At 36.8% G+C, this 25,564-nt stretch overlaps 4 protein-coding genes and 1 long non-coding RNA gene across 9 annotated transcripts; 3 read left to right on the top strand and 2 right to left on the bottom strand.

The window, feature by feature from the left end:
• Positions 1–461: 461 nt before the first annotated feature.
• LOC125190054 lies at positions 462–2,460 on the bottom strand. The gene is made up of 4 exons (XM_048087251.1): positions 2,435–2,460; positions 1,527–1,709; positions 852–944; positions 462–763 (listed from the first exon to the last, which is right to left on the bottom strand). The coding sequence occupies exons 1-4, from the start codon at positions 2,458–2,460 to the stop codon at positions 661–663; spliced, it is 405 nt and encodes a 134-aa protein (XP_047943208.1). The 3' UTR covers positions 462–660.
• Positions 2,461–4,915: 2,455 nt separating this feature from the next.
• On the top strand, positions 4,916–6,363 carry LOC125186610. Of its 2 annotated transcripts, none has more exons than XM_048083010.1 (2): positions 4,916–5,054; positions 5,239–6,363. In XM_048083010.1, exon 2 carries the CDS (start codon positions 5,433–5,435, stop codon positions 6,315–6,317), a length of 885 nt encoding a protein of 294 aa, XP_047938967.1. In that variant the 5' UTR covers positions 4,916–5,054; positions 5,239–5,432; the 3' UTR covers positions 6,318–6,363. The 2 variants fall into 2 exon arrangements, with proteins under 2 accessions (XP_047938967.1, XP_047938968.1); XM_048083011.1 differs by lacking the exon at positions 4,916–5,054 and adding an exon at positions 5,141–5,155.
• Positions 6,364–9,000: 2,637 nt separating this feature from the next.
• Positions 9,001–13,062, top strand: LOC125186601 (GPI transamidase component PIG-T-like). 4 transcript variants are annotated; one of them, XR_007170474.1, is made up of 6 exons: positions 9,001–9,326; positions 9,625–10,863; positions 11,142–11,288; positions 11,371–11,551; positions 11,857–12,099; positions 12,692–13,062. XR_007170474.1 is itself a non-coding variant. In XM_048082997.1 (5 exons), exons 1-5 carry the CDS (start codon positions 9,105–9,107, stop codon positions 12,036–12,038), a joined length of 1,971 nt encoding a protein of 656 aa, XP_047938954.1. In that variant the 5' UTR covers positions 9,001–9,104; the 3' UTR covers positions 12,039–12,232. The 4 variants fall into 4 exon arrangements, 1 of the variants encoding a protein (XP_047938954.1); XR_007170473.1 differs by having other exon boundaries at positions 12,653–13,062; XR_007170472.1 differs by lacking the exon at positions 12,692–13,062 and adding an exon at positions 12,360–12,572.
• An 852-nt stretch (positions 13,063–13,914) lies between these two features.
• On the top strand, positions 13,915–16,332 carry LOC125186928 (ankyrin repeat and SAM domain-containing protein 4B-like). Its single transcript, XM_048083416.1, has 6 exons — positions 13,915–14,186; positions 14,758–14,822; positions 14,939–15,219; positions 15,344–15,415; positions 15,501–15,563; positions 16,052–16,332. The coding sequence occupies exons 1-6, from the start codon at positions 14,080–14,082 to the stop codon at positions 16,100–16,102; spliced, it is 639 nt and encodes a 212-aa protein (XP_047939373.1). The 5' UTR covers positions 13,915–14,079; the 3' UTR covers positions 16,103–16,332.
• Positions 16,333–22,338: 6,006 nt separating this feature from the next.
• Positions 22,339–23,657, bottom strand: LOC125186776. The gene is made up of 2 exons (XR_007170501.1): positions 23,571–23,657; positions 22,339–22,860 (listed from the first exon to the last, which is right to left on the bottom strand). It is a non-coding gene; the product is annotated as an uncharacterized LOC125186776 (long non-coding RNA).
• Between the last annotated feature and the right edge of the window lie 1,907 nt (positions 23,658–25,564).

The raw sequence follows: 25,564 nt of genomic DNA, 5'->3' as shown, positions 1-25,564 counted from the left end.
GCCTTGGTTTGAGCAGCTCAAGGTGTTGTGCCATCCTTCTGTTGGGGGGTTCTGGACGCACTGTAGATGGAATTCGACTATGGAATGCATTTGTAGTGGGGTGCCGATGATTTGCTTTCCTATAATGATGGACCAAACCACGATTCGGAAACATGTGCTCGAGGATTGGAAGATCGGGGTGGATGCTAAGGAGGGTTTGGCGTTTGGGGAAATACGCATGAGCGGGAAAATTGCCAAGTTCGTGAGGAATTCATGGATTTGGAGAGCCATGAGAGGAAAGAGATGACGAAAAGAGTGGGAGAGTTCAGGGAGATGGTTCGACAAGCGGTTTCAGTGGGAGGTTCGTCTGTGGCAAGCCTCGCTTGTTTACTAAACGACATTATGTCATTCAACTAAGTTAACAACCATCGTGTTTCGATCTCGTGTTTTATTTCATCTATGTAAGTAATCAAGAAACAACATTGGCACATTAAAAGGAAATTGCATTGAAAAATCAGATACAAGGGCTAGAAACACCATTGTTTACACATATTCAGATCTAGAATGATCACTCAATGAACAAAACCAGATAACAATATTGAGCACAATAACAAATCTAAAACCACAACATCTGATCCACCAATACCACCCTTCAAAGGAGCAGAGATGGATGAACACCACCTATTTCTTATTGTGGCTTTTAGTATGATCTGCACTTGCCTTCCCTCCTACTGCAGCCTGAGCTGCCTTCTTCGCCGCCTTTTCTTGCAACGCCTTCGCGTCCCTGTAAACGACACGCCATGCACCAACATCAAGAGCCAAGATCAATGTGATCAAAGATGAGAAAACGAAAGAAGGTTTGGACATCAAACCTCTCTCGTCTCTGTTCTGGGGTCAATCCGTCATCCTTCGGGTTCCTGGGCTTCTGGCCGTTCCTCGCCTGAGCCCTCACGCGATCACGCTCTCTTTGGTTTCCGCGTTAGCATAGGTCAAGGCATAAACAGAAGCTAGATCAACTACTAACAATGTAGGCTTTGTGTTCATATCCCTAACTAGATTGAACAGCTTAGATGCTTGATGAAAATCATAAACATCACACAACCTAAACTTAACACTCTAATTGAAAAGATTAAATCTTTGATATCACACAATCTAAATTGCAATAGGGGTGCCAAATCCCCAAACAAAAAGCCCTAATTTCTACGATTGAGAATCTTCTGATTATCTTTGCCAGAGGAATAAATTCCAAAAATGAGCAAAATATACTTAAATCAAATTCTCCTGTCAATCAAAATCAATCAACATGAGATGAAAAACACACACAAGCAAAGAAAAAGGCGATCTAAAATCAGAGGAGAAACATATCGTGAGGATATGACTCATTCTCGATTCTTCGAACAGCGAAATGAATGATCTTAACACCAATTAGCTCTACAAATCACCCTGCTCACAAACACACCCCAAAAAATGAAAATGGCGAAAAATACAGCAGAAATGAAAGTAAGATTGAATCATAAAAAGTGAAACCAAATGAAACAGAACAATACCTTAATTCCGCAACAATGGAGGTCGATCGCAGGACTGAGAAGAGAGATGAAGCTATTGGAAGAAGCTGACTGATAATTGAAGAATTTGGGACAGCGCAGAACTGCAATGGATAGAAATGATTTAATAGTAGTAATTCAGAAGGAGATCGATTCTGCACCAGTTGTTGACTTGATTCTATTATGCTTCGAACAATCGAGAACTTTCATTTTCTTATTTTTTATTCTTATTTTAATTAAAATGTTCCAACTTTCACAAGTTTTGACGGAGTTTCATTTAAAATTATTTTATGATACATTTTAAAGGGAAAATGTGATCAAATGAAAACTCTAACAACAAAGGTCAAAATTAGTTCTGAATATATAATCATTTTATCTTTTTGGTCCTAAACTTTATCTTATGGATTTTTTGTCTTGCACATATGAAAATTTGATCATTTTGATCCTCCGTCAAAAGTTCCGTTAAAAACTTAACGGTCAACGGATTTAATCCGATTTTGACCAAATTAGTATTTTAATCCTGATTTTTAATTCACTAATTATTTTCTAATTATTTCAACAAATATTCTTTTATAATTAGAATTAAATAAATAGTTTAAATATTATAGGGTTTAGTTCATCCAGCGCGATTCCACTTGCATTTCATCTTCTTTCTTCTTCTTCTTTTTCCTTCCTCTAATATGTCATCTTTTTCCTTCCGCTTCGATCTCTCAAAATCACAAATTCTTTGGCTATTTGTTTGCGAAATTTGATTCAATTAGATTTGGCAAACTTTTACCCTTAAATCTGCAATCGTTTTCCCTCAACCCTAATTCCAGCTAATGTGGTCGGCGATTCGATTGAAGCGACGCGCCGCAAGCACCACCGATCCTCCGCTGACGACGCGGAGGAGCTATCAAAGCGCCGCAAACATCGCCACCACCATCGGCATCGCCATCACCACCGCCACCGGAGCAGCAAGAAGAAGGAAGAAACGACCGAGCTGGAATCATTGGAAGGTGATAGAATCGATGATGATGCTGAGGTTGAAGAAATCAAATTAGATAGTACTGCAGAGGACGGTGGAGCTTCTTTGGTGAAGCATGAATCTAATCTCGACAGATTGGATTATGAGATGGAGGAGGGAGAGATAGTGGAGGATGATGGTTTAGCAGATAGATGATGGTTAACAAGGATTCTGATAAATTGGAGAAGAATTTGCTATTGGATGCTGAGATTGGGGGAATTAAGAAGAATTCTCAATCGGATGTTGAATTTGAGGGGAATAAGAAGAATTCGCAATCGGATGTTGAATTTGGAGAAATTAAGACGAACGAATGTCATCTTTTATAATTCTAATTATAAAAGAATATTTGTTGAAATAATTAGGAAATAATTAGTGAATTAAAAATCAGGATTAAAAGACTAATTTGGTCAAAATCGAATTAAATCCGTTGACCGTTAAGTTTTTAGCGGAACTTTTGACGGATGACCAAAATGATCAAATTTTCATATGTGCAGGACCAAAAAATCCACAAGATAAAATTTAGGACCAAAAAGGTAAAATGACCATATGTTCTGGACCAATTTTAGCATTTACTCAAACTCTAAATATGATACAAATTCAAAACTAGCATTTGGACCATTGAAAAATATCAATAGATAAAAAAAACATCAATAAAAAATGTCAATAGAATTTCAACGGTAGTCAATGATTGATTGCGTGTTGATATTGTATTGATACTGTGTTCACATTAAAATCTTGGAATTTTACACTGTGTTGATATTGTATTGAAACTGTGTTGAGAAGTTTTAAGTTTGTATCGTATATAAATTTGCATTTTATCACTAATATTAAATGTTAGATATTTTTATGCAACTAAATAAATTTGATGCAGTTTTGTTTAAACAATAAAATGATTTGAGTAAAAATGAACATTTTGATCTTACTTTAGTGCCGTTTGTCTCTCTTTACTTTTTATTTTCATTTTAATTTTACACTCAATTTCATATTTTCCGTGGCCCAACAATATTGCGTCGAGCCTAAAAGCCCAGAAATTGAAGCCCAAAACGGGCTGAATTTAAAACGCAAAATGGACTTGTATTATACGAAGGTGAGATATTTCAGAATAATTATAAGAGGGAGACAATTTAATATCTTTAATGGAAACTTAATATTCAAAATAGTGAGAAGCCTATAAATATTTGGAAAAAACAAGTAGATATGGACAATAAAACTAGATGCTTAAAAATAGGAAAAATTGCATATAAGAATTGATTTATTGTTGTAGTATAGCTATGAATCAATTTGGGACTTACTATTTGTCTCAAGTCTCAACTCATAGATATGGCTACGAGAAAATATAATTCAAGTAAATTTAGACCAATTCAATCTTGAAAAATATATTGAAAAATATGCTAAAAGATGATCACAAGTTAAAACATCTAAAAATGCTAAATGTACACATGTGACATGTCAATAACAAGGACAATAATTAGAGTCACGTACTAATTAATACGATCCAATAAATTAATGATCGATTGATTACATTAAACAAATGGAATCCAAACTCTGTACATAATTACTAGTTCAGGAAATGATGTTTATCGTTGGGTTACAATCATCAATTTTATCTCATCACATGTCACATCTTTGAGAAATTTGATTAAGAGAGATATAATCATTGCATTAATTTGAGTTTATATCAGTACCTCTAATCAATTCAATAAAATAAAGTACTATGGAATAATAAAACTTTGTAGTTTGTACCGTCAACAAGCCAACAATAATTGGAATATTTGAGTTATTGAAATAAACGAGAAATTATTATTGATATTATGATATACTACTACAATTTTTTAAACCCCACAAACTATTTGACGTTACAGATACGATACTGTAATAATTAAATTAACATTTACTACAATTTGAAATTATTTGATCCAAAATGGTAAACGTTGATTCGAATAAAAAGTAGTCCATCCACATTCTATGTTTCAAAAGAGGCTTGATTAATTAAATCTTAAATCATTACTCCTATTATACAAAAAGTAGCTAGCTTAACAGTCAACAGTGATGATTAATCTATTACCTAATCCTCACCGAAACTATCAAATAAAATTTACAAGTACCAAATTTAGTTGAATTCAAAATATTCTCTTGCAAGTAATATAGAAAAATATTCATAGCATACTTACTTACTACAGAAAAAAAGAAAAATAAATGTTTTCGTTTGAAAGATTTAAAAAAGAGCACATATATCCAATCATAGGCTATAAAAAACAAACTAATTATTAGTATAATAGTATAAGAAAATAAATGTTTTTCAGTAATCTACAAATATTTTGTCTTTTTAGACTCGTGTTTTTTTCTTATTTATATATCTTTTCTTCATTTTGTCACTCAATGCATTTTACTTTCCCATATGTCTCTTTCTCTCTCAATTTTTTATGATTAGAAGCAACTAAATCCATCTAACTCTATCTCAATTCCATCAGCATGCAACAGCTGTTCTCAATTTCAGATCCGTGTCACTGATTTGATTTTTGAAGGTATCCTATGTTTTCAATTTAATATTTCTACAGTAAAGAGAGGTTTTGTTTCTGCATAAATTTCCTAGATCTGAGGCTTCTTTATTCGTTTGGATATACTAGTTATTGTCGCTTGGATCTTTCTGCAAATTCCTTCTTCTTTGTTTATTAATTTTTGTTTAGCTGAATTGAATTTTTTATGCAGTTATTCGGATTTCGAGAAATCTTGCTACGTTTGCCTATGCCTATGAGTGAAGGTTCAATTCCTAGGAGAAATCATTAGTTTATTGTTTCTCTCTCTAGAAATTCCGTTTCCTGCGCCATATTAATCGCCAGCATCAGCTGATTCAGCTCAATTTCATTCGATTTGTTGACCGAGGAGTCGTTGATTGCACGCCAATGGAAGTCGTCGTCGGTGAAGAGAAGCTGTACTCTCACAATCTGCGAGATTTTCTGCGGATCAAGGAGGAAGATCATCGGAGGAATCTGAACCAGAGCACCTCCTCCAGCAGCGGCGCCGGCCGCCGCAGCCTCACGATGAGCGCATTTCTCAGCGAGAAAATCGCCCAGCCTCCGCCGCCCGAGGATCCGCCGCGGCGCTCGGAGTCGAGCCGGACGTTGCTGGACATCATCCGCGAGGATCGAACCGCCGGTCCCCGCCGCGGCGGGGACGACGGCCGGAGTAGTTGGCGGCACTTGAAGGACAAGATCCGCCTCCGCCGCAGAATCACCGACAACAGCAGCAACAATCAATCAGACGAGTCAATTCAACCCGATTCCAGAGCTCCGATCCCCCTCACAAACCCTAGCCGATCAACGGAGAGATCCACCGCAACACTCGAACCCTCAATTTCGCCTCCGATTAGGCAATTGACAGCCGACGGCAACGGAATCTCAAATCTAAACGAAGAGCGCCGCATCAATTCGGCGGAATTGGCGCCGGATGGGAGCGATTCGCCGGTGAGGATGTCGTTGATGGCGTTGCTAGCGGAGAATGATCGGCAGATGGGGTATGAAAGCTCCGCATACGCGATGGATGAGGACGAAACAGAGGAGGATGTGAATCATGTAGTAATTGAAGAAACCGGCACCTCCACGGCCGCCGCCGCCGGCAAAGGGGCGGAGGGCGAAAACTGCTGCGTTTGTATGGTGAGGCATAAGGGTGCGGCTTTTATCCCCTGCGGCCACACATTTTGCCGGCTGTGCTCCCGGGAGCTTTGGGTGCAGAGAGGAAATTGCCCTCTTTGCAACAATTTCATTGTTGAAATTCTTGATATCTTTTGATGGGATTCTTGATTCATATAAACCTAAGATCATCTTCTTGTTTCAACTATCTTTTTCTTTTGCTTTTTTGTCCCTCAAATTTTGATTTTCGGGTCGATTTTTAGTGGTAAAAACGGATCTATTATAAAAAATCAACGAGGAATGGTCGTCGTCGTAAAGCTTACTAGTCATTCTCGGGTGTAATTGAACTGAAGGGGAAAAAGATTTCGCGAGGCTCTATTTGACAAACAACGCTTTATTCAGACCGTTCGGTCAAAAAACAATACAGCTCGTGGTTTAATTAGACTTCATCTTGCTTCGAACGTAGGAGTTGCTAAGGGTAAAATTCATTGTCGATGTTCTTTTAAAAATAGAATGTACCATCTTGATAATGTCTACCTACATTTGAAATGAAAGTATATTCTACTTGCAAAATTGGACCTTGCATAGTTATGGCTTATGGGACCATTTTAGGTATGGTTGAATATATTGATAGAGAAACATTGGGTGCAATTATTTGAAATTGTTATGTAGTTTTCACATTTGACATAGATAGCATTTATTGAAGAGCATTGATGAACATGACTGGCCCTCTATGATTCAATTCCTACCTCTATGATTCAATTCCTACCAATTTTTTTGTGTTTTTTAACACATCACATGTATTAGGTGAGTTTAATAAGTATATTAATTTTTGCATGAATCAACTCATTCTCATTTATGTACCAGTATGAAGGGGATGAAGAGATTGGAAAGTTGAATTTTTTATGTTTGAAACCTTGGTTATTGTTTACCTACTTACCCACCTCAATGATGCAATGTTTATGTCTTTATCAATTTCTCTCCTTTTTGACTTGATGAAAATCCATTTAGGCATTTTTTTTCCAACTAACAAGAGTATTTAATGTATACACTATAACTGAGTATCCAAACACATTGGATTATAGACAATAATTGCAAATCTTGTTGTGACAATAAATGCAAGTGTACATTATTGGATGCAGAAATAGATAGTGAAAATGACCCTGCCGAAAATACGAAAAATAGAGGGAAAAATAGTGCCTAAAAATATGAATAAATTTATCACACATTTCTTCATCTATAACTACTTCCCCCATTAAAACGAGATGCATCACCATATTTACTTAAAATATTGTTTTTTGGGTTCGTTTGCTAATTGTTTCCAGTAGGTACTACCAATTTTCTACATCATTGAAAAATTAATCACTATGAACTAGAATTTTTATTTATACTCCACGACAAAAAAAAAAGACAAATAAAATAAAATTGGAATCTGCCAAGGCAGTTTACCTGCAATACATATATATCCACCTACTTTACGTATTTTCCAACATTATCCTTAGAGCATCTCCGGTAGCACCCTTCCCACTAGGACTTTCCACAAAAACCTCTTATCACGTCACTAGGACTTCCCACTAGGACTTCCCATCCCACTGCACAATGTAGGACTTCCACTAGGACTTCCCGCAATAAAATAAAATCACAATTATTCAATTTATACGTTTCAAATTTACGAAATTTAACGAGCCGTATACATAGAGCCATATTTATAGAGTTTAAAAAAAAAAAATTAAAAACACGGACGTCCGACCTTCGCCACAGTGGCGGACGTCCGGTCGGACGTGGGGCTGAGGGGCGAGGACATGGGACGGGCGTGTGCGCCCTTCCCGTTCACTACGGCGGACGTCCCGTCGGACGTCGGCGACGTCCTACCGCGACGTTAGCCATTGGAGACGCTCTTAATTTCTAATTGTTGATAAGCATGTAACATTTCATTTTTTTTAATATATATAGTTATATACTATAGTTAAAACAATAATTTAAAGTAGAGAGAACTTCTTTTTTGGTCCACGAACTTTGCCAAAGTATCATTTTAGGTCCGTGAACTTTGAAAATATCATTTGAGGTCCATCAACTATGGGATAATATCATTTGAAGTACTCTTTTACTATTTCTAAGTTTTTCTGGACGAAAATATCCTCAATACCTTAAAGGGTATATATTTTTAATAAACTCATCATATACTCATATTTTTTATAAATATTTTTACAATATATTTTCGACGATTTTTCTAAATATAAATTGACCTTCAATATTATCACTTAATTTTGTGACATGCAAGTTAAATTGCTTCTTCAATTATTTATATTAAAGAATTTTAAAATTGAATATAGAACTTCTTTAATAATAAAAAAATTGAATAAGGATTATTTCTTGCATGTCACAAAATTAAGTGATAATATTGAAGGTCAAATTATATTTAGAAAATTCATCAAAAATATATAGTAAATATATTTATAAAAAATATGAGTATATCATAAGTTTATTAAAAATATATACCCTTAAAAATATTGAGGGTATTTTCGTCTAAAAAAACTTGGAAATAGTAAAAAAGTACTTCAAATGATATTACTCCATAGTTGATAGACCTCAAATGATATTTTTAAAGTTCACGGACCTAAAATGATACTATGACAAAGTTCGTGGACCAAAAATGATGTTCCCTCCTTAAAGTATTTAAAAGTGACGCAAGCCCATGATTTGGCCCCATTTAATGCTAGCTTTGAAATCCAAAAAAATCCAACAACCCAGCCCAATAACAAACCGGGTCAAAAGATCCGGATCCCCCAATTTGAAATCGGGTTAAAATTGAATTTCACAGACTTCACAGAGCTCTTCTGATCAAAGCTCCCATGGCGGAATGTTCAATCACAATACCATCCTCAATAAAATCAACAATTTATTGATTATTATTATGTGCTAACAGTTTGATGAGACGCTGATCGAATGAGCCGCTTGAAATCCTTCCTGTTGCTGTTTCTCGCACTGTTTTCGGCCACTGCATCGGTAAGAGTAGAAGAGCTGAATGAGGAGTTCACGGAGGCGTTGCTGCTGAGGCCTCTGCCCGATCGAAAAGTTTTGGCTCATTTCCACTTCCGAAGCAGTGCGCCGCCGTCTCAAAGATATGGGCGCCACCACCGCATCTTCCCCAAATCTATTTACCAGCTGGTAAACGTGTTATATTAAAGCTAATTTTTCGAATTCAGCTTTAGATTCAATGTTTGTACGTTTGCTTGTGCTGTTGATTTGTTTATCATGGATGCATGTTGCTGGTTCCCGAAATTGAGTTTGTTTTGTGCGTGTTCATGTTTTGGATGATTTGGCTTGATTAATGCTGAGACGTAGAGATAGATGGACTGAATCAGACGCTTAATTAGAACACAAATGCTCTGAATTGGGGAATTCTGGGCAGTTTATTAATAAGCCTGAGTGTAGAAGTGCTGAATTTTGAAGTTTTTTTTAATAGGTTCATAAATTCCAAGTTCGAGAGATGGAGCTGTCCTTCACGCAAGGGCGTTGGAATTACGAAAGATGGGGGGGATTTGACCCGATTTCGAGCAGCAATGCAAAGCCACCTGGAGTAGAACTATGGGCTGAGTTTGATGTTCCTCATGATCAAGTTGATGATTCCTGGAAGAATCTGACGCACGCTCTTTCAGGGCTCTTCTGCGCGTCAATCAATTTCTTGGAGCGTTCGACTAGCTACTCTGCACCTCACTGGAGCTTTGGGTCGGCTTCAGGCAAATTACGATATGGCACATTGCCTCGTGAAGCTGTTTGCACAGAGAATCTCACACCGTGGTTGAAGTTGCTTCCGTGTAGAGACAAAGCTGGCCTTTCTTCGTTGATGGACCGCCCTTCAATATACCGGGGGTATTACCATTCCCAGAGGTTGCATTTGAAATCAGATGAATCTGATGCATCTGAGACGAGTACAGGGATAGTGCTTGAACAAATCCTTACGGTTGTTCTTCGACCAGAGACCTTTTCTGAAAAAGCGCTGCAACCAAACTGGTCCTTGAGCTCGTTATTTGGCAGGTCAGTTAGTGGGAAATGCTCTCTGTCTAGTTCTAGTAATGTGTATGTTCAATTTGAACAGAATTTAGTGTCTGCGGGGGATAAATTAAGGGAAGTTAGTGAAGCTTCGGAGAATGCTATTTCTGTTGGTGAGGGATTCCAAGATAATCCTCTATTTGAATTATCACTACTTCCAAAAAGGGTTATTAGAGAATCCGGGAACTTTCAGAAAGCAGGCTCTATCCTTTATGAGTTTTCAGTCGAGGATTCCAATGAATTCAAGCCATTTGATTTGAGATTGAACTGGAAGACGCCTGTGGCCTGGTCAAGCCCACAGGCACCTTTACAGGCTAGCCGGTTTTTATTAGGGAGTGGGAACGAAAGGGGAGCTATCGCTATCTCAATGAAATCTACTAGGAGCACCAACAATGTAGAAGGAACTGGTGGTTATGATGAGAATGAATGTTGGCTCAGAGTGGGCATTTTCCAAATGGTACCTTGGTATGTCAAGGTCTACTATCATACGTTGAAATTGTTTTTAGATGGAAAACCTCAATCTTCTATGGAAAACATAGAGAAAATACTTGTTTCGCCTTCTGAAGACAAGGTGTCCACTGGAGTGATGGAACTGATCTTGAGGTTACCCTGCAGTGTTCATACAGCGGCATTGACTTTGGAGTTTGATAAGGTATGTTAAGTCAATATCTTCTTTGGATATAAGACACTACTCAATTTGGAGCAACCATTTTGTATCATTTTGTGTAAAGATTGCCTTTTGAGAGCTAATTTGTTAAATAAATGAAAGATGGAGCAGTGTCCTCTATTTGCTGCTCTTATTTGCTAATGCAATCATGTTTCCACTGTCATTTTTTTTTTTTAATTTGGGTTATAATTTAGCTCTCCTTTTGGTGATACTCTATTCAGCACCGTTTTCCAAGTGTTTAATTCTTGTTGCTCTTCCCGTAGGGGTTTCTTCATATTGATGAATATCCTCCAGATGCAAATCAAGGTTTCGACATTCCATCAGCAGTGATTCACTTTGCTGATTTCGTAGCAAACATGAGTTTGCATGAAAATTCCTTAAAACAAGAACCTATATTGTCCAAGTTACAGGTACTGATGCAAACTCTTTGATGCACTCAGCTGTGTTTTTCTTATTTCGATTCACTACGTAATTCATCGCTCCTCCTCTTAGGAAGAAGTTCCTGTTATCTCATACACAGAAGTACTCCTTGTGCCTTTGACAACTCCAGATTTTAGCATGCCTTACAATGTGATAACAATCACATGCACGGTTTTCGCTTTATACTTTGGATCCCTTCTGAATGCACTAAGAAGGCGCGTTAGTGAGGATGAAAAGCTTCTAAGCGGAAAAGGTAACCTCACACTCTCCTTATGGATCTATTCAGTAATTAGTTACCAAGAGGCAGAAAAGATCATTTATTGACAGATTTTTGACAAATCACTACAAAAAATTAAACTGCTAGTAGAATTAAATAACAGTGAAAAGTTATCCTGATAAAAAATGCAGTTCAGTTAGGCTCATATAAAATGATTAATTAGCAAATACAGCTTCCTTTTTACACTAAAACAGAAAACTTGTGCTGCTGATTCTTACATATTGTTCTATTCATATGTTGCTATTCTATTCCGACGTGCTTAAGTTATATTTTCCTTGCAGGTGCCAGGAAGGCAGGCCCTTTGATGCTGATGATATCCAAACTCACTGCTAAGTTGCGAGGAAAGCCACAGGAACCTCCGGAACTATCAGACTCTGGGAGGTCCTCCTCGAAGTATAAGCTAATAGCAAAAGTCGTGTTGGTAGCCGGTGTAGCTGCTGCTTGGCAGTTCTACTTTCAATGACAGCCGCAGCAAGCAACCTCCCATGTATGATTATGTATCCTGAAGAAGAGGAATTAGCTAGGTATGAACCTCATACATTTATCTTATACAGTTAGTGATCAGTTTTTGTATCCTTGTGATTTTACTCATATTCCATTACCACATATTTCTTGTCATATATAAAAATCATGTATAAAAATCTATTAGTTTCATAACTCTCTCTCTCTCTCTCTCACACACACACACACACACATCAGTTTACAACAGAACCACTTTCAGGTTCTACTTATAAGTTTCATACTATATCAGAAGCTGATAGTTGCATAACACTCTCTCTTTCAGGTTCTGCTATCTTAGTTTTAGAACTCTCTCTCTCTCTCTCCGATGATAATTCTGAACAAAAAACCGGCCTAAATCTTGTTCTTTTCAAACGACCTTCGTCTTCTAACCACCACTTTCTCTTGGGAGACAACCCAAAAGATTCTTGCAGACCTACCATGTAAGAAACGAAAAAAAATACGAGACTGAAACACAAGCCACATTTGGTTGAGATTACCTGCAATGGTCTTGCTGTTGTTGCCTTGTACTATCTCTAACATTTGCAGCATCTTCTACTTGGTGTGATCCTACTCAAGAAAAAAAAGAAGGAAATTCCACATAACTTAATCTACCAGGAATCAGATGGAGAGTTCGAGGCATCCTTTGGAGCCAATCTTGGAGAGCTTGCCATCGACGAGGAGAGCTGTGGAGGTGGTGGCACCGGTGTGCAAGCCGCGGGCGATGAGAGACTTCCACATGAGGGAAGAAGCGATGTGATCGGGCCCTCTGCCGATGAAACTAGCCACTCGGGATGAATGATCTAAGATCCTTATTCCCAGGAGCGGATCTCCTACACCACTCCGTCTTATTCCATGCAATCATATTACACATAAAATACTCCACTAACAAAATAGACATATATTAATATTAAAATTTTATATTCAAGTTTTTAACAAATATTACTGTTGTTACATCTCATTTTAGAGTTTATTTTAGTATCATGTAATCCTTTTATTCTTAAATATACATATATTCATATTAATATTTCATAAATTCAAGTTTTTAATAAATACTCACTCCGTCCCCGATTAAGAGTTACACTTTGACCGGGCACGAGTTTTAAGAAATGTAAAGAAAAGTTGGTTGAAAAAGTTAGTGGAATGTGAGACTCATTTTTTTATGGTAAAAATGAAGTGTGACTCTTAATTGGGGACAGACAGAAATGGAAAAGAGTGACACTTAATCGGGGACGGAGGAAGTACTATTACTCCTGCTACATCTCATTTAATACTAGAGTAAAGGCCAAAACTGGTTCTGAACATATGATCATTTTATGATTTTGGTCCTAAACTTTATCTTTTGGATTTTTTGGTCCTGAACATATGAAAATTTTATCTTTTTGGTCGTCTGTCAATAGTTCCATTAATATTTAACAGTCAACGGATTTAATTATAATTTTGACCAAATTAAATATGTTATTTCTAATTTTTAAGTCAATAAATATTTTCCTAATTATTTTAATAAATATTAGCTGGTGTAATTAGGAAAATAATTATGAACTTAAAAATTAGAATTAACATACTTAATTTGGTCAAAATTATAATTAAATCCGTCGACTGTTAAATATTAACGGAATTATTGACGGATGACCAAAAAGATAAAATTTCCACATGTTCAGGACCAAAAAATTGAAAAGATAAAATTTAAGATAAAAATCGTAAAATAATCATATGTTTAGGATCAGTTTTAGCTTTTACTCTTAATAATATCATGTAATCATTTTATTCATAAATCATAAATAAATAGGAGTATAGTATATTTGAATTATTGATTTGTTAAATTCCTAATTCAAAAAGAAAACCCCCAAAGGGCTCGCGTAGGTTTTCTGCATTTTCCCTAAAATTTGCATTTCGATCCTTCTCTCTCTGCAACAATTTTTTCACCTTCTCACTTCTGAATTAGCCGATTTGGGATTTTGGATTAGGGTTTTTGAGGAGCGAATTTTGGCGATTTTTAGTACACAATGTACGCTGATCAAATCGAGTCTCAATCTAATAGGTCGGTCAAGGATCGCCTCGAAGGAAATTCCACCGCCGGTCTCGGCCGCCGCAGACCTATCTCCGGCAAGAGGTTAACTTCCACATACTCTCCCTGTTACTGCGTCCGAATTAGGTTTTATTAGCGTTCCTTCAAGTATCCCGGTGCAATTTTCGAGTTTTTCGGAGAGCTGATTTAAGTCTCGTGAGTTGCAGTTGTTAGTTAATTTGTTTCTGGTTCAATTCAAACTTTATGATTTTCTGCTATGAATGGCTTTAGATATTGGGAAAAAATTGTGTGCTAGTACTAATTTAGGAGAATTTGATAGGTTTGTGTGTGAAATTTATGTTGCTTGTAGGTTTTTATAAGTTCAGATGCCAAACTACCTTGTTAACTTGGTGAATTAAGAGGTGTGGTTGGGTGGTTTTGGATAGAATAGTGACTTTCTTGTAGAGGACGGTCATTTCGAGAGTCGATTTGAGGATACCGAGCATGTAGAGAGCCCATCGTAATATGATGTGAGATTTAAGTGTGAAATGTCTGTTTGATTGGAATGAAGCAGGGCAGTTTTTCTTGTGGAAGAAGTGTCTAGCAGATCACTGTTTTTCCTTCCCTGGAGAAAATGAAGCCCCCCTTATTTAGCGAATTCAATTATTTCATGCAGACAAAGAGAAGACGATGACAAATGGGAACATGATCTTTATGAGGGAGATGGACCCCAAATCTCGGGTGAGGATTCATTTTCTAATTTGAGACTCATTATATATTTGTAGTGTTTGTGTTGCTTTGCTTGTTGTGACTTAGCTGATATGGCGTTTGCTTTTATCAACCTATGGCCTCTAAAGGTCGAAAGGTTGGTGCCAGAGATCTTCGCCTGAAGCTCCAAAGAAAGAGTATCGAGCAATCGTCACAATTTGTGCGGGGACCTGGAGGTGGAAGGGATCTACGTGAGAAGCTATCTGGTGCGCTCTACTCTCGTCCTGTTGAGTACAAGCCTCCAGCAGTCCGGCCAAAGCCTGTAACCGAAGCTAGTAAACCAACTAGGAAGAGTGTCATAGCTCAAGCCCCTGCGCGACAAGAAGCAAGGGTTTCTACATCTGTATCAAAGAAAAAGGTTCAGCAGAAGGTAAAATGTTACCATCTTATCCCTTTGACTGTCTTAGGTCGTGAGAGTATCTTGTCTCCTAATAACTTGATATGAGTGTTATCCGTCAGTGTGAGGAGAAATAAGATTATTTTTTTATATGCAGGTCGATTCTGTGGAAAATTTCTTGCAGTCGCTGGGTCTCGATAAATATGCGATTACATTTCAGGCTGAAGAAGTATGGCTACTTAATTTTAGTTTCTTTGTAATTCTCAGTTCCGATTTCGGTATGTTCAATTAGTTATTGTGCTTTGATTTTACAGGTTGATATGGCAGCTCTGGTACACATGAGTGATGAAGATCTTAAAGCTATGGGAATTCCAATGGTGATTATTTCTTTCTATTAAGCTTTTCTTATTGTTTTACACTTTGTTGTTTCCACCCTCGAAACCCCATCATGCTTGTTAAGTACTATTCCAGATATCATTTTGATTGTGTTTTCTCATGTTACTGCCGTAACTATATAAACGAGATTACATGTTCTGTCTAGACGCCATTCATGAAAATAGGAGTTGCAACAACTAGAGCGACAGTAAAAGCTACTCCTGACTTTGTAAATTAAGAGTTTCGAAGCCATAGACATTTGAAAGTATAAAAACTCAATGCAAACGGATGGTGAGAATCTCTCTTGAGCGTCACCATCATATACGTCTTGTAATCAATCCCTTTTCAATTGATGTTGACTACATATGCTTGGAAAGATATCAGTTGTGGTAAAAACATGTTGAGGCTTCTAGTCTTCTGCATGCTGAGATTTTGTTGTCACTGGAAAATGTCTGCTCATTTCATGTTCTGCATTGCATCAATGTTTCAGGGCCCAAGAAAAAAGATACTTCTGGAATTGGAGTCGAAGCGTGATGACTGAGTGGGGCAAGTCCTATTGGCGTTCTTGGATGTGGGGGTCGGTCGTGTCAATTGTTGGCGAACCCTGATCAGGGGTGGCTTTTCTTTTTTTGTGTTCCTAAAACTTTCATGTAGTTCCTCTATGATAGTTTCAAGTTTTTATTTGTCAAAGTTTGGCTTGAATGAGCTTATCATTGTAATTGAAATATACATCATATAAATCGAACCTTTAGTTGGTCATTTGTTGGTTAATATTTGCTGTTCATATTTGGTCTTTAGTTGGCATATAAGATTTTCATTTATTTTACGATATTTGCAGAATATATGATTGAATTAGATTTATTCAATCATTAATTGAATTATGGAAAATAAGGAAAATAGAATGTAGTATATCCAAAATTAGATTTCGGGTTAACAAAATTTTAATTAAGAAAGTTTCTATTTAAATGTGAGATTTGGCGTCACAACCTTCATCATACCATCGTATTTTTTTCATTTGTATGTTAGTATGTTTGTTTAATTGGTTTTCTATTTCGATTCTGAATTGCAGAGAGGTGTGTTCATCATCTTCTCAATTATAACTTGAATTACTATTTGTTTGGAATTTGGATAATTATATCATTAGAATCGACATTCTTGTTGTATGACAAAAGAAATAGATTTAAGGAAAATGAGTGTATTAGCTGAGAAGTACAAGGGTGATGACTTGAGCAACATAGACTATGAAGAGCTGCTCGAGCTGGACCAGCAGCTCGATCTCTTGCGGATTAAAGTTGAAGCTCGAAAAGCTGTAAACTCGAATTACCTAAGCATATTACACACTCTTGTTATGTTCTTAGTCAATTTAACTTATGTTGTCATGTTTTGATTCTAGGAGCTTCTCATGAAGATAGAGAATCAAGAAGAATCGGTAATTGATTTATGATGGCTTGGTGAAATGGAATTTACTAGATACATAGTAATTGTTTTCATTCATTTGTATTGGAATGAGTAATATTTTGTGTTGGTTTTCATTCCGCGGGGCGGTTCACGCTTCAGGATGCTTTGGACTAACTTCGATGATGATACGTACTATCATAGTTTCGACGAGTTGGGTCCGAAAGATTGTAATAATCGAGATCTTGTATTATCAGGGTTTAAAAGAAATCCGGAAGCCTTTCTGATTCGTGTTGGATTTTTCTGTGTGGGTGATGCCTTGTTCATGGTTGGAGGCATGGCGGAATATCTTGAACCAACAAACGGATTGTGGTCTGCACTGTCACGGCCTGATGGTTCTTTTAGCGAGTCTTGGACTCTTTGCCCCGCTACTATGAAGGTAAAGCGATGCCTCCCCATTCTTGTCCCGTTGCATGATGGCAGGATATTCATCTGCGGAGGCACTAATGAACGAGAAGGTTGGGCTGAGATCTACGACCCAAAGAAAGGCGAGTTTGAGGGTACGAACTTGCCTCGCATGGAATATCCTGACATCCCGTTGGAGGATCAGGATGACAGGATATTCACCCTCGGGGGCAATTGTCAACGTTGGGGTGAGTTCTACAACAAGGATAATGGCAAGTTCGATTGTCCCCATCCAATCTCTTGCTTTCAGTAGATGATAGACAATAATTGTAAAAGATGATACAAATCAAAATATACGAATATTAAATATATTGTTTTATTATACATGGAATGTACATAAACTTTCCATATAATTTAAGTGTGCGTGGTTATATTTATATTGTTTTCATAGTTTATATATCTAGTTGGAATTAGGGAGATATACATTTCCATTTGTCACAATTTTATTGATTGGACATACCAAATAGGATTGCCAACTTGGTATTCCTTGACTATGGAAGTTTTTCTCATAGAACCTTTAGTTGGTCATTTGTTGGTTAATGTTTGCTGTTCATATTTGGTCTTTAGTTGGCATATAAGATTTTCATTTATTTTATGAGATTTGCAGAATATATGATTGAATTAGATTTATTCAATCATTAATTGAATTATGTAAAATAAGTAAAATCGAATTTAATCCAAAATTAGATTTCTTATAATCAAAATTTTAATTAAGAAAGTTTCTATTTAAATGTGAGAACAACTGGCGTCACAACCTTCATCATATATAGCATCGTGTATTCGTCTGTATGTTAATATGTTTGTTTAATTGGTTTTCTATTTCGATTCTGAATTGCAGAGAGTGTTTATCATCTTCTTAATTAAGGCCGATTTGGTTGAAGAGCTCTGGGCACTAGTTGTATAATTTTTCTTTCATGTAATACAACGAAGATTTAGTTTTCAATTTTTATTTATTAAACCAACAGTTTTTTTCTAATTATTTGTAGTCTAATAATTTTAATTCTAATTGAATTAAAATATACAATCAATTGATAAAATAATGTGATTTGTAGCTTGTACTTGTCTATTATTGTGGACAAATTTTTTATGGGCATGAATAAAAAATGTGATTGTGGAAAAATTAAAATTAAAATTAAAATTGGGTGGTCCAATAGTGTGGACACTCTTACGTACTTTGGTATGGTCTGTTTTTGAAAATTTTAGTATTTAAAAAAGTTCCTATAGGAAGTGTGTTATTTGGGGTACAGATTCAGAGACCGTAGACTGTGAAACGGAGCCGCCGTTGATTTCGTGCAAGGTTTGATCTCTGTTCATCGATTCTCATCAACTATTCGCACCACTGTTGTTTAGATCTGATTTTTTAGTGCAATGAATGTTTAAGCTTTATCAAATCTTGATGTCAGATTTCATTGCTAGCCAGCCTTTTTTAAGAAATTTATTTCATCCAGCTTATTAATGACATTTATGTTTAATTACTTCTAAGAAACCTCCTTTCTTTTTTATTTAAATTTTCATGTATTTGATCAACAATATTTTATTTTGTAATTGGCTATACTTACTACACTAATATCAAGATGTAAAGATCCCAAAATCCATATTTTTATTAGTCAGTATGATTATTTAAATTTTTATGTACTGCTTTAGATCAGATGATATCAACATTCATAATCTAAGTCTATAATTCTCATAATGTATGTGATTTTTTAATATAGAATGGATCCAGCATAACAACGTGATATAGGGATAGGATTAGTCAATGGGAAGTTTGGTTACAAAGTAATGCGTGATCCTAAGAGCATCTCCAATAGCGGCGAGCCCACTGGCTAGCCGATTCGCGGCGTTAGCCGGTCGGCTAACCGAACTACTGCAACCGACGAGAAATTAGGCGAGCGCACGCCGATTTCCAGGCGCTGGCCGATTCGCTCGCCGATGCGCTGGCCTCCATTGCAGGCTAGCGATCGGTGAGCGATTGGCCAGCGCAATTTTTTTATTTTTATCTTTTTTAATTTTTGAAACACTATATATTCACGATTTTCACGTCATTTTCATTTGCACCACTTGTTTTAACGAGTTTTCTCTCTATCTAAATTTCTGTACAAGAGCAACATCGAGAGATGGACAACAACAACAACATCGAGAGATCGACGGCGACGGCGACGAGGAGTAGAGAGAGGCGGGGCTCGTGTGTGGACGCCCGTTTTTTTTTTATTATGTATTTTTTTAAATCAATGTACCTTTTTTTATTTAAATGAAATTAATGAATTTTCTCGTATATGTCTCGTAAATTTATTTCCGTAATTTGTCATAAATTTAAGGGTAAACTGCCTCTAAAATCGTCAACTTTCACTAAAGGCTGGTATTTCCCGTGAACTTTAAAAGTTGCACGAAAAATCGCAAACTTTGCTCCGGTGTGCAAATTTCCCGAGTCGGGTATTCCGGCTAAGTAGAGTGCTGACGTGTATAAGTGTGTGACGTGGAAGATGTTGTGGACGCTGACGTGTGTAATGACATGGATTTAAATTTTATATTGTAAAATTCTGAATTTAAAAATATGAATTTAAAAATCTAAATTTTATATTTTAAATTTCCCAAATTAGATTAAACCCTAACATAGAATTAAACGGTTTGCCCTACTCCTAGACAACGCGGCGACGCGACTCTTCTGCACAGCGCGGCGACGCGTCTCTTCCCCGACAACGACCGTGACGGCGACGGCGACGGCAGCCGCAACATCCAATGGCGCCGGCGACTGCGTAAGTTCTGCAATCCATAAACTCCGCTGCTCAATTTTTGGTTGATTTTGTGTAGGATGAATTTTGGTTTCATTAATTTATTGTCCCAATCCTTAAAGTAGTAGTGAGAGTTTGAGAATTCAGCTTCTAAGTAGTAGTGCTCAATGATTTTGGCCGTTCAAGTAGTAGTTTGAGAATCCATAAACTCCGCTGCTCAAGTACTATTTCTCCGTGAATGTGCCTAGTTTGTTTTTGGTATGTTGGTATGTTGTTATGCCTAGTTTGCTTAGTTTGTTCGAGAATCCGTAGTATTGCTACTTTAGTAAATAAAATTTGAAGTAGATGACTTTTACTGAAAATGTCAACTAAAAGTTGAAATTTGGAATTTGAACTTGTGCAGGGACGACGTTTTTGGCCTATATATTCATCATGGAGGACATTCCATTCCAAATGGAAAGTTTCAGAAATATATTGGTGGTGGAATAGCACAAGCAAATGATCTAGACCCAGATAGATTTGGGTATTTTGACTTAGAGGAAGAATTGAATAAAATAGGAATTGACACATGGGGTAGAGTCACCTATGTGAATCCTATGTCAGCAAATCATGTGGATATAAAAAGTGGTACGGAGGTGATGCAGATGTTATCTGCTACTTTAAGACATAGTTTTAACAGAATGTGTACAATATATGTAGTTGATGGGAGAAATTCTACTGAAAACATGGGTAGGGAACATGTGGGAGAGAAGGGTGTGAGCACGGGGAAGAGTGTGATTGAAAAAAATGTGGAGAAAAATGTGATTGAATCAATGGAGAAGAGTGTTGTTGAAAGTATTAGTAAGAATTCTGCTATATCTTCTGATAGAAGTGGCATTGAGAGGGTGGCTAAGTCTACAAAGAAGCAAGGTAGTGAGAGGGTAGAGAAGTCTACTAAGAGGCGAGCTAGTCAGAGGGTAGTTAAGTGTACTGAGGGAGCTAGATCAGCTAACGAGGTTTTTGGGGAAGATTATGAGGAGACTGATGATGACAATTTTGTACCATCAAGTGATGATGAGGAGACAGATGATGAAATGGAAGCCGTTGAACTAGTCTCTGAGGATGAAGAATATGAGGAATGCAGAAGGAAGATGAAAGAGAGAAAGAAGCCATTTGTAATAAATGATGAGATGTTCCATGGTATACTCAATGGAGGACAGAGGAGTGAGTATGTGTCTGAGTATGATAATTCTGAAGAAGATGATATTTATTCTGACTCCACTGACTTTGAAGATGAAGGGAGACGAACTAGACAGCGACATGCCAAAGTGATGTATGATCCAAAATGTGATCATAAGCTTCTTACATTCAGTGCGGGATTTATTGATGGACACCAGGCTAGAGACGCATTGACAGATAGCGCAGTGCTGAATGGATGACAAATTCATTTTAAAAGAGCAAGTAAGGAGGAACTTCAAGCAGGTTGTCAGAGTCCTTGTGAATGGATGATATATGGGAGTAAAGTGGGCAAAACTGGTATATTTTTAATAAAACATCAAGAAGGGGTTCACACTTGTCCTAGGGCTATGAGGAATAAAATTGCTACATCAAATTGGATTGCTAGAAAATACTTTCATGTCTTTAAGCTGAAACCAAATATGAGTTGTAAAGACCTAGGTAGGGATTTGATGCAGAGGTATGTTGTTGAGGCTACAAGGTGGAAGCTATACCATTCAAGACGAAAAGCAATTGATCTGTTGAAAGGATCTGTGGAAGATCATTATGCCAAGTTGAGGAGCTACGTACTTGAGTTGAGTAGAGCTGACAAAGAAGGTAGGTTTGAACTACATGTGGAAGTAGGTGCTGTGTTCAAGGCAATGTACATTGGATTTAGTGGGTTGCGAAGAGGTTTCAAGGAGGGGTGTAGGAGGGTGATTGGACTAGATGGGGCTTTCTTGAAGACTTACCTAGGTGGCATTTTGTTATCTGCAGTAGGAACTGATGGGAATAATCAAATGTATCATATAGCTTGTAACAGGCATAGGATCAACTATGAAAGAGTAAAACTTTTCCCACTCAAGACTCTGCCCCACAATTTACTTTCTGAAGCACCAAAAATAGTTACAACACCATTAATGATACATTTTAGATAAAGATAAATCTAATCTGTTGAGCAGTGAATTAATAAAGAACACATGAACAAGAATGATAAATGAATTAAGTTACACTGCATCTGCATTGAAAATTTCGTAAAGTCTACAACGAAGATAAAGTTGGGGATACATTAGCCTATTAAGTTAACACTATTATAGTCTAGATTAGAAGCCACACCACAACACATAAACACAAAATGGCATACTTCAAGTTCCGGTTCTGTCGACGCAAATTTTCAACCACTATTTGGAGTGATTCCAATTCGACCTCTTTGGAACGGACTTTCTCTGTTAGCATATCATTAATAGCAACTCTCTCTTGCAATGCTTTTTGCATGCTGTCCTTCTCCACTTTCAATTTTTGCATATAGTTCTCTTGAGAAGGTGACAAAGTTGGATCAATCCAGCGGAAGAATTTGCAGTCGTCCTCCTTCCAAATATAGCGCCGATAGAAACGTCGTCCAGGATTTGCATCCGTCTTCGATGTTACAACTTGAGCTTCAATTCCATGATTACAAACCACGACTTCTGGCCTTGGCCAACTCCCATGGCTCATATTACACGACGATGTGGACATCCTACACACACAAATGATAACCACGAAAAATTTCAAAATACAGATCTGACAAAATCAAAGCACAAAGTAGAATTATTTTCCAAGAATCTGACATCAAATTCTGATCGCCCTACTTTTTATTGCAAGAGCACAAATCAGAGCACAAAGTAGAATCAGAGCACAAAGTATAACTCACAAATTCTGCCTCTGCTACAAATAATCACAAGAAATGAAATAACAAATCAGATTGCCCTATTTTTTACAAGAATCTGCTAGTTTAAAGCAAGATTTGAACCCACAATTCGAAATAGAATAAATGAAATAACAATCAAGATTTGAACCCACAATTCGAAACAGTTTAAAGCAAGATTTTAACCCACAATTCGAAATGAAATAACAATCAAGATTCAATCTTTAATAACGAATCCATGGTTACAAGAATAAATGCAATTCGAAATAGAATCCCAAATCGATTTGAGCCCACAATTCGAAATAGTATCCCAAATCGATTTGAACCCTAAATCGATTTGAACTCACAATTCGAATAGAATCCCAAATCGATTTGAACCCACAGTTCGAAATAGAACCCTAAATCGATTTCCATAAAAATAGAATCAATGCAATTCGTAATAAACCCTAAATCGAATCAATGCAATTCGAAATACACCCAAAATCGATTTGAACCCACAATTCGAACTACACCCAAAATTCGAAATACACCCAAAATCTAACCTCGTTTTTTTCGATATAGTCTGGATGGTGATTCTCGGATGGTGATGTTCTCCGGTGACGTTCTCCGGTGCCGATTGTAGTATGATGTTTTTGTGAGGTTTTTGTGTGTGAGGTTTTTTAATTTGAATCCCGTAATTTACTGTGTGAGGTTTTTTAATTTTTTTTTTAACACATCAACATAAAACGACGTCGTTTTTCTGTTCCGGCAGCCTAGTCATGCTTCCGGCTGCCACATAAGATAATTTAATGCCGGAATATTTCAGGGTCGGGTCACTTGGGAAATTTGCACAACCCGGCAAAGTTTGCGATTTTTCGTGCAACTTTTAAAGTTCACGGGAAATACCAGCCTTTAGTGAAAGTTGACGATTTTAGAAGCAGTTTACCCTAAAATTAATTCTGTAAATTGAATTATTTTTATTGCGGCTAGCTTGTGGCTAGCCTTAGGCTAGCCTATTTGCTTAAAATGATGATGTGGCAGGTGGAATTATAGTGCTGATGACGTGGCAAGGAGAGAGAGTGGCTAGCCTATCTCCATTGGAGATGCTCTAATACATCTTTGAAGAAAGCCTCTCTATCCATGTCAGACATTGCGTTGAATATAACAATCCCGTGCACAGTCTTCACAAATGACTTTGATTGCTATATTACTCAATCTCATTTTAATGAAATCGAAAATTCCAACACCCTCCATATGATATTATTTGTGTAGAATTGGGTAAATTTGTGTTATATTATTCACAATGACTTTGTACATCATATATAGGCTAAGAGATAGGCATACAAGGTAAGATTTTACGCAATCAAATCTCCTTAATTACAATCAAATCTCCTTAATTATATGCCTAGAATATTATGCAATCTTCTCATGATCTCGTGCAATCTTCTCATGATCTTGTGCATTCTTCTCATGATCTCGTGCAATCTTCTCATGATCTCGTGCAATCTTCTCCCTTTGTAGAGTATTCTGTATCTTCCAACAATTTGATGAGGGAAACAAGTGTTTCCTAGCTGAGGATCTAAACTGCACTCTAGATGAGTGGTTAGAAAAGAAACTTGTACGCGTGATAAAGATAGTACTCATATGCTTTGGTGGAGGAAAATCATGAAAGAGTTTAAAGATGTCTTTGGCTCCGTCACTTACGGCCTTGCAGCAATTCACCGAGCCAAAGCGTTTCATGGAAATATTCTGAATTACAGATGAAATTAAAAGATGGTAGCAATATTGATAACCATCGTGAGCTTATGAATATCTTCTATGAATTATTGTTTGAGGTTGTCGAAGTCTTCCATCATACACTCCATTTAAACGTGTAAGTTGTTGGAATATATAAGATATATGTAGGAGGAGTAATTTAGTTTGAAAGAAATATTTGAGAAGAGAATGGGTGGAATATATGGAAAATGTTTTAGGAGAGGTTGTGATGTGGGGAAACAAAGGAACACTCTATTTCTCAAACTTTCTCAAGTTCTGATCAACTTCTTCAACTTGTGCAAAATGGTATAACTCTCACATATTTATAGGCATACATCTCATATTCTAGACTTCTCTTCTAGATTTTTTAATATTTTATATCTAGATTTTTCTCCATAAAAATCTATATATTTTCCTGACATTCTAGGGAATTCTACTTAAATATGTAGATATTCTAGAGAATTATTCCCTCCGTCCGCGAATAGGAGTCCCGTTTTTTTATTTTAGTCCGTCCGCGAATAAGATTAGGGGCTTACTTTCATTAAACTGTTGATTTTATATATTCTGGTTGCACTTGTTTTTTTGAGTTTATTCTTTAGTAAGTGCTTATTTGGTAGGTAAGATAAAGGCTAAGATAGTAGAGTTAATTATGGCTTATAACACATGTTTGGTAGCCTACTTAGTTTGGATTTGGATTCACTGCTGTCGCTGATAACACAGTAGGGGTGCAGTTCCACCCATATTAATATTTTATTTTGAAATAATACTTTCTCCGTCCCAAATAATTCGACTCAGTATTCCA

This window comes from Salvia hispanica, chromosome 5 (assembly GCF_023119035.1).
Source record: "Salvia hispanica cultivar TCC Black 2014 chromosome 5, UniMelb_Shisp_WGS_1.0, whole genome shotgun sequence".
Lineage (NCBI taxonomy): Eukaryota > Viridiplantae > Streptophyta > Magnoliopsida > Lamiales > Lamiaceae > Salvia > Salvia hispanica.
This window is presented reverse-complemented; position numbering and strand designations above follow the sequence as displayed.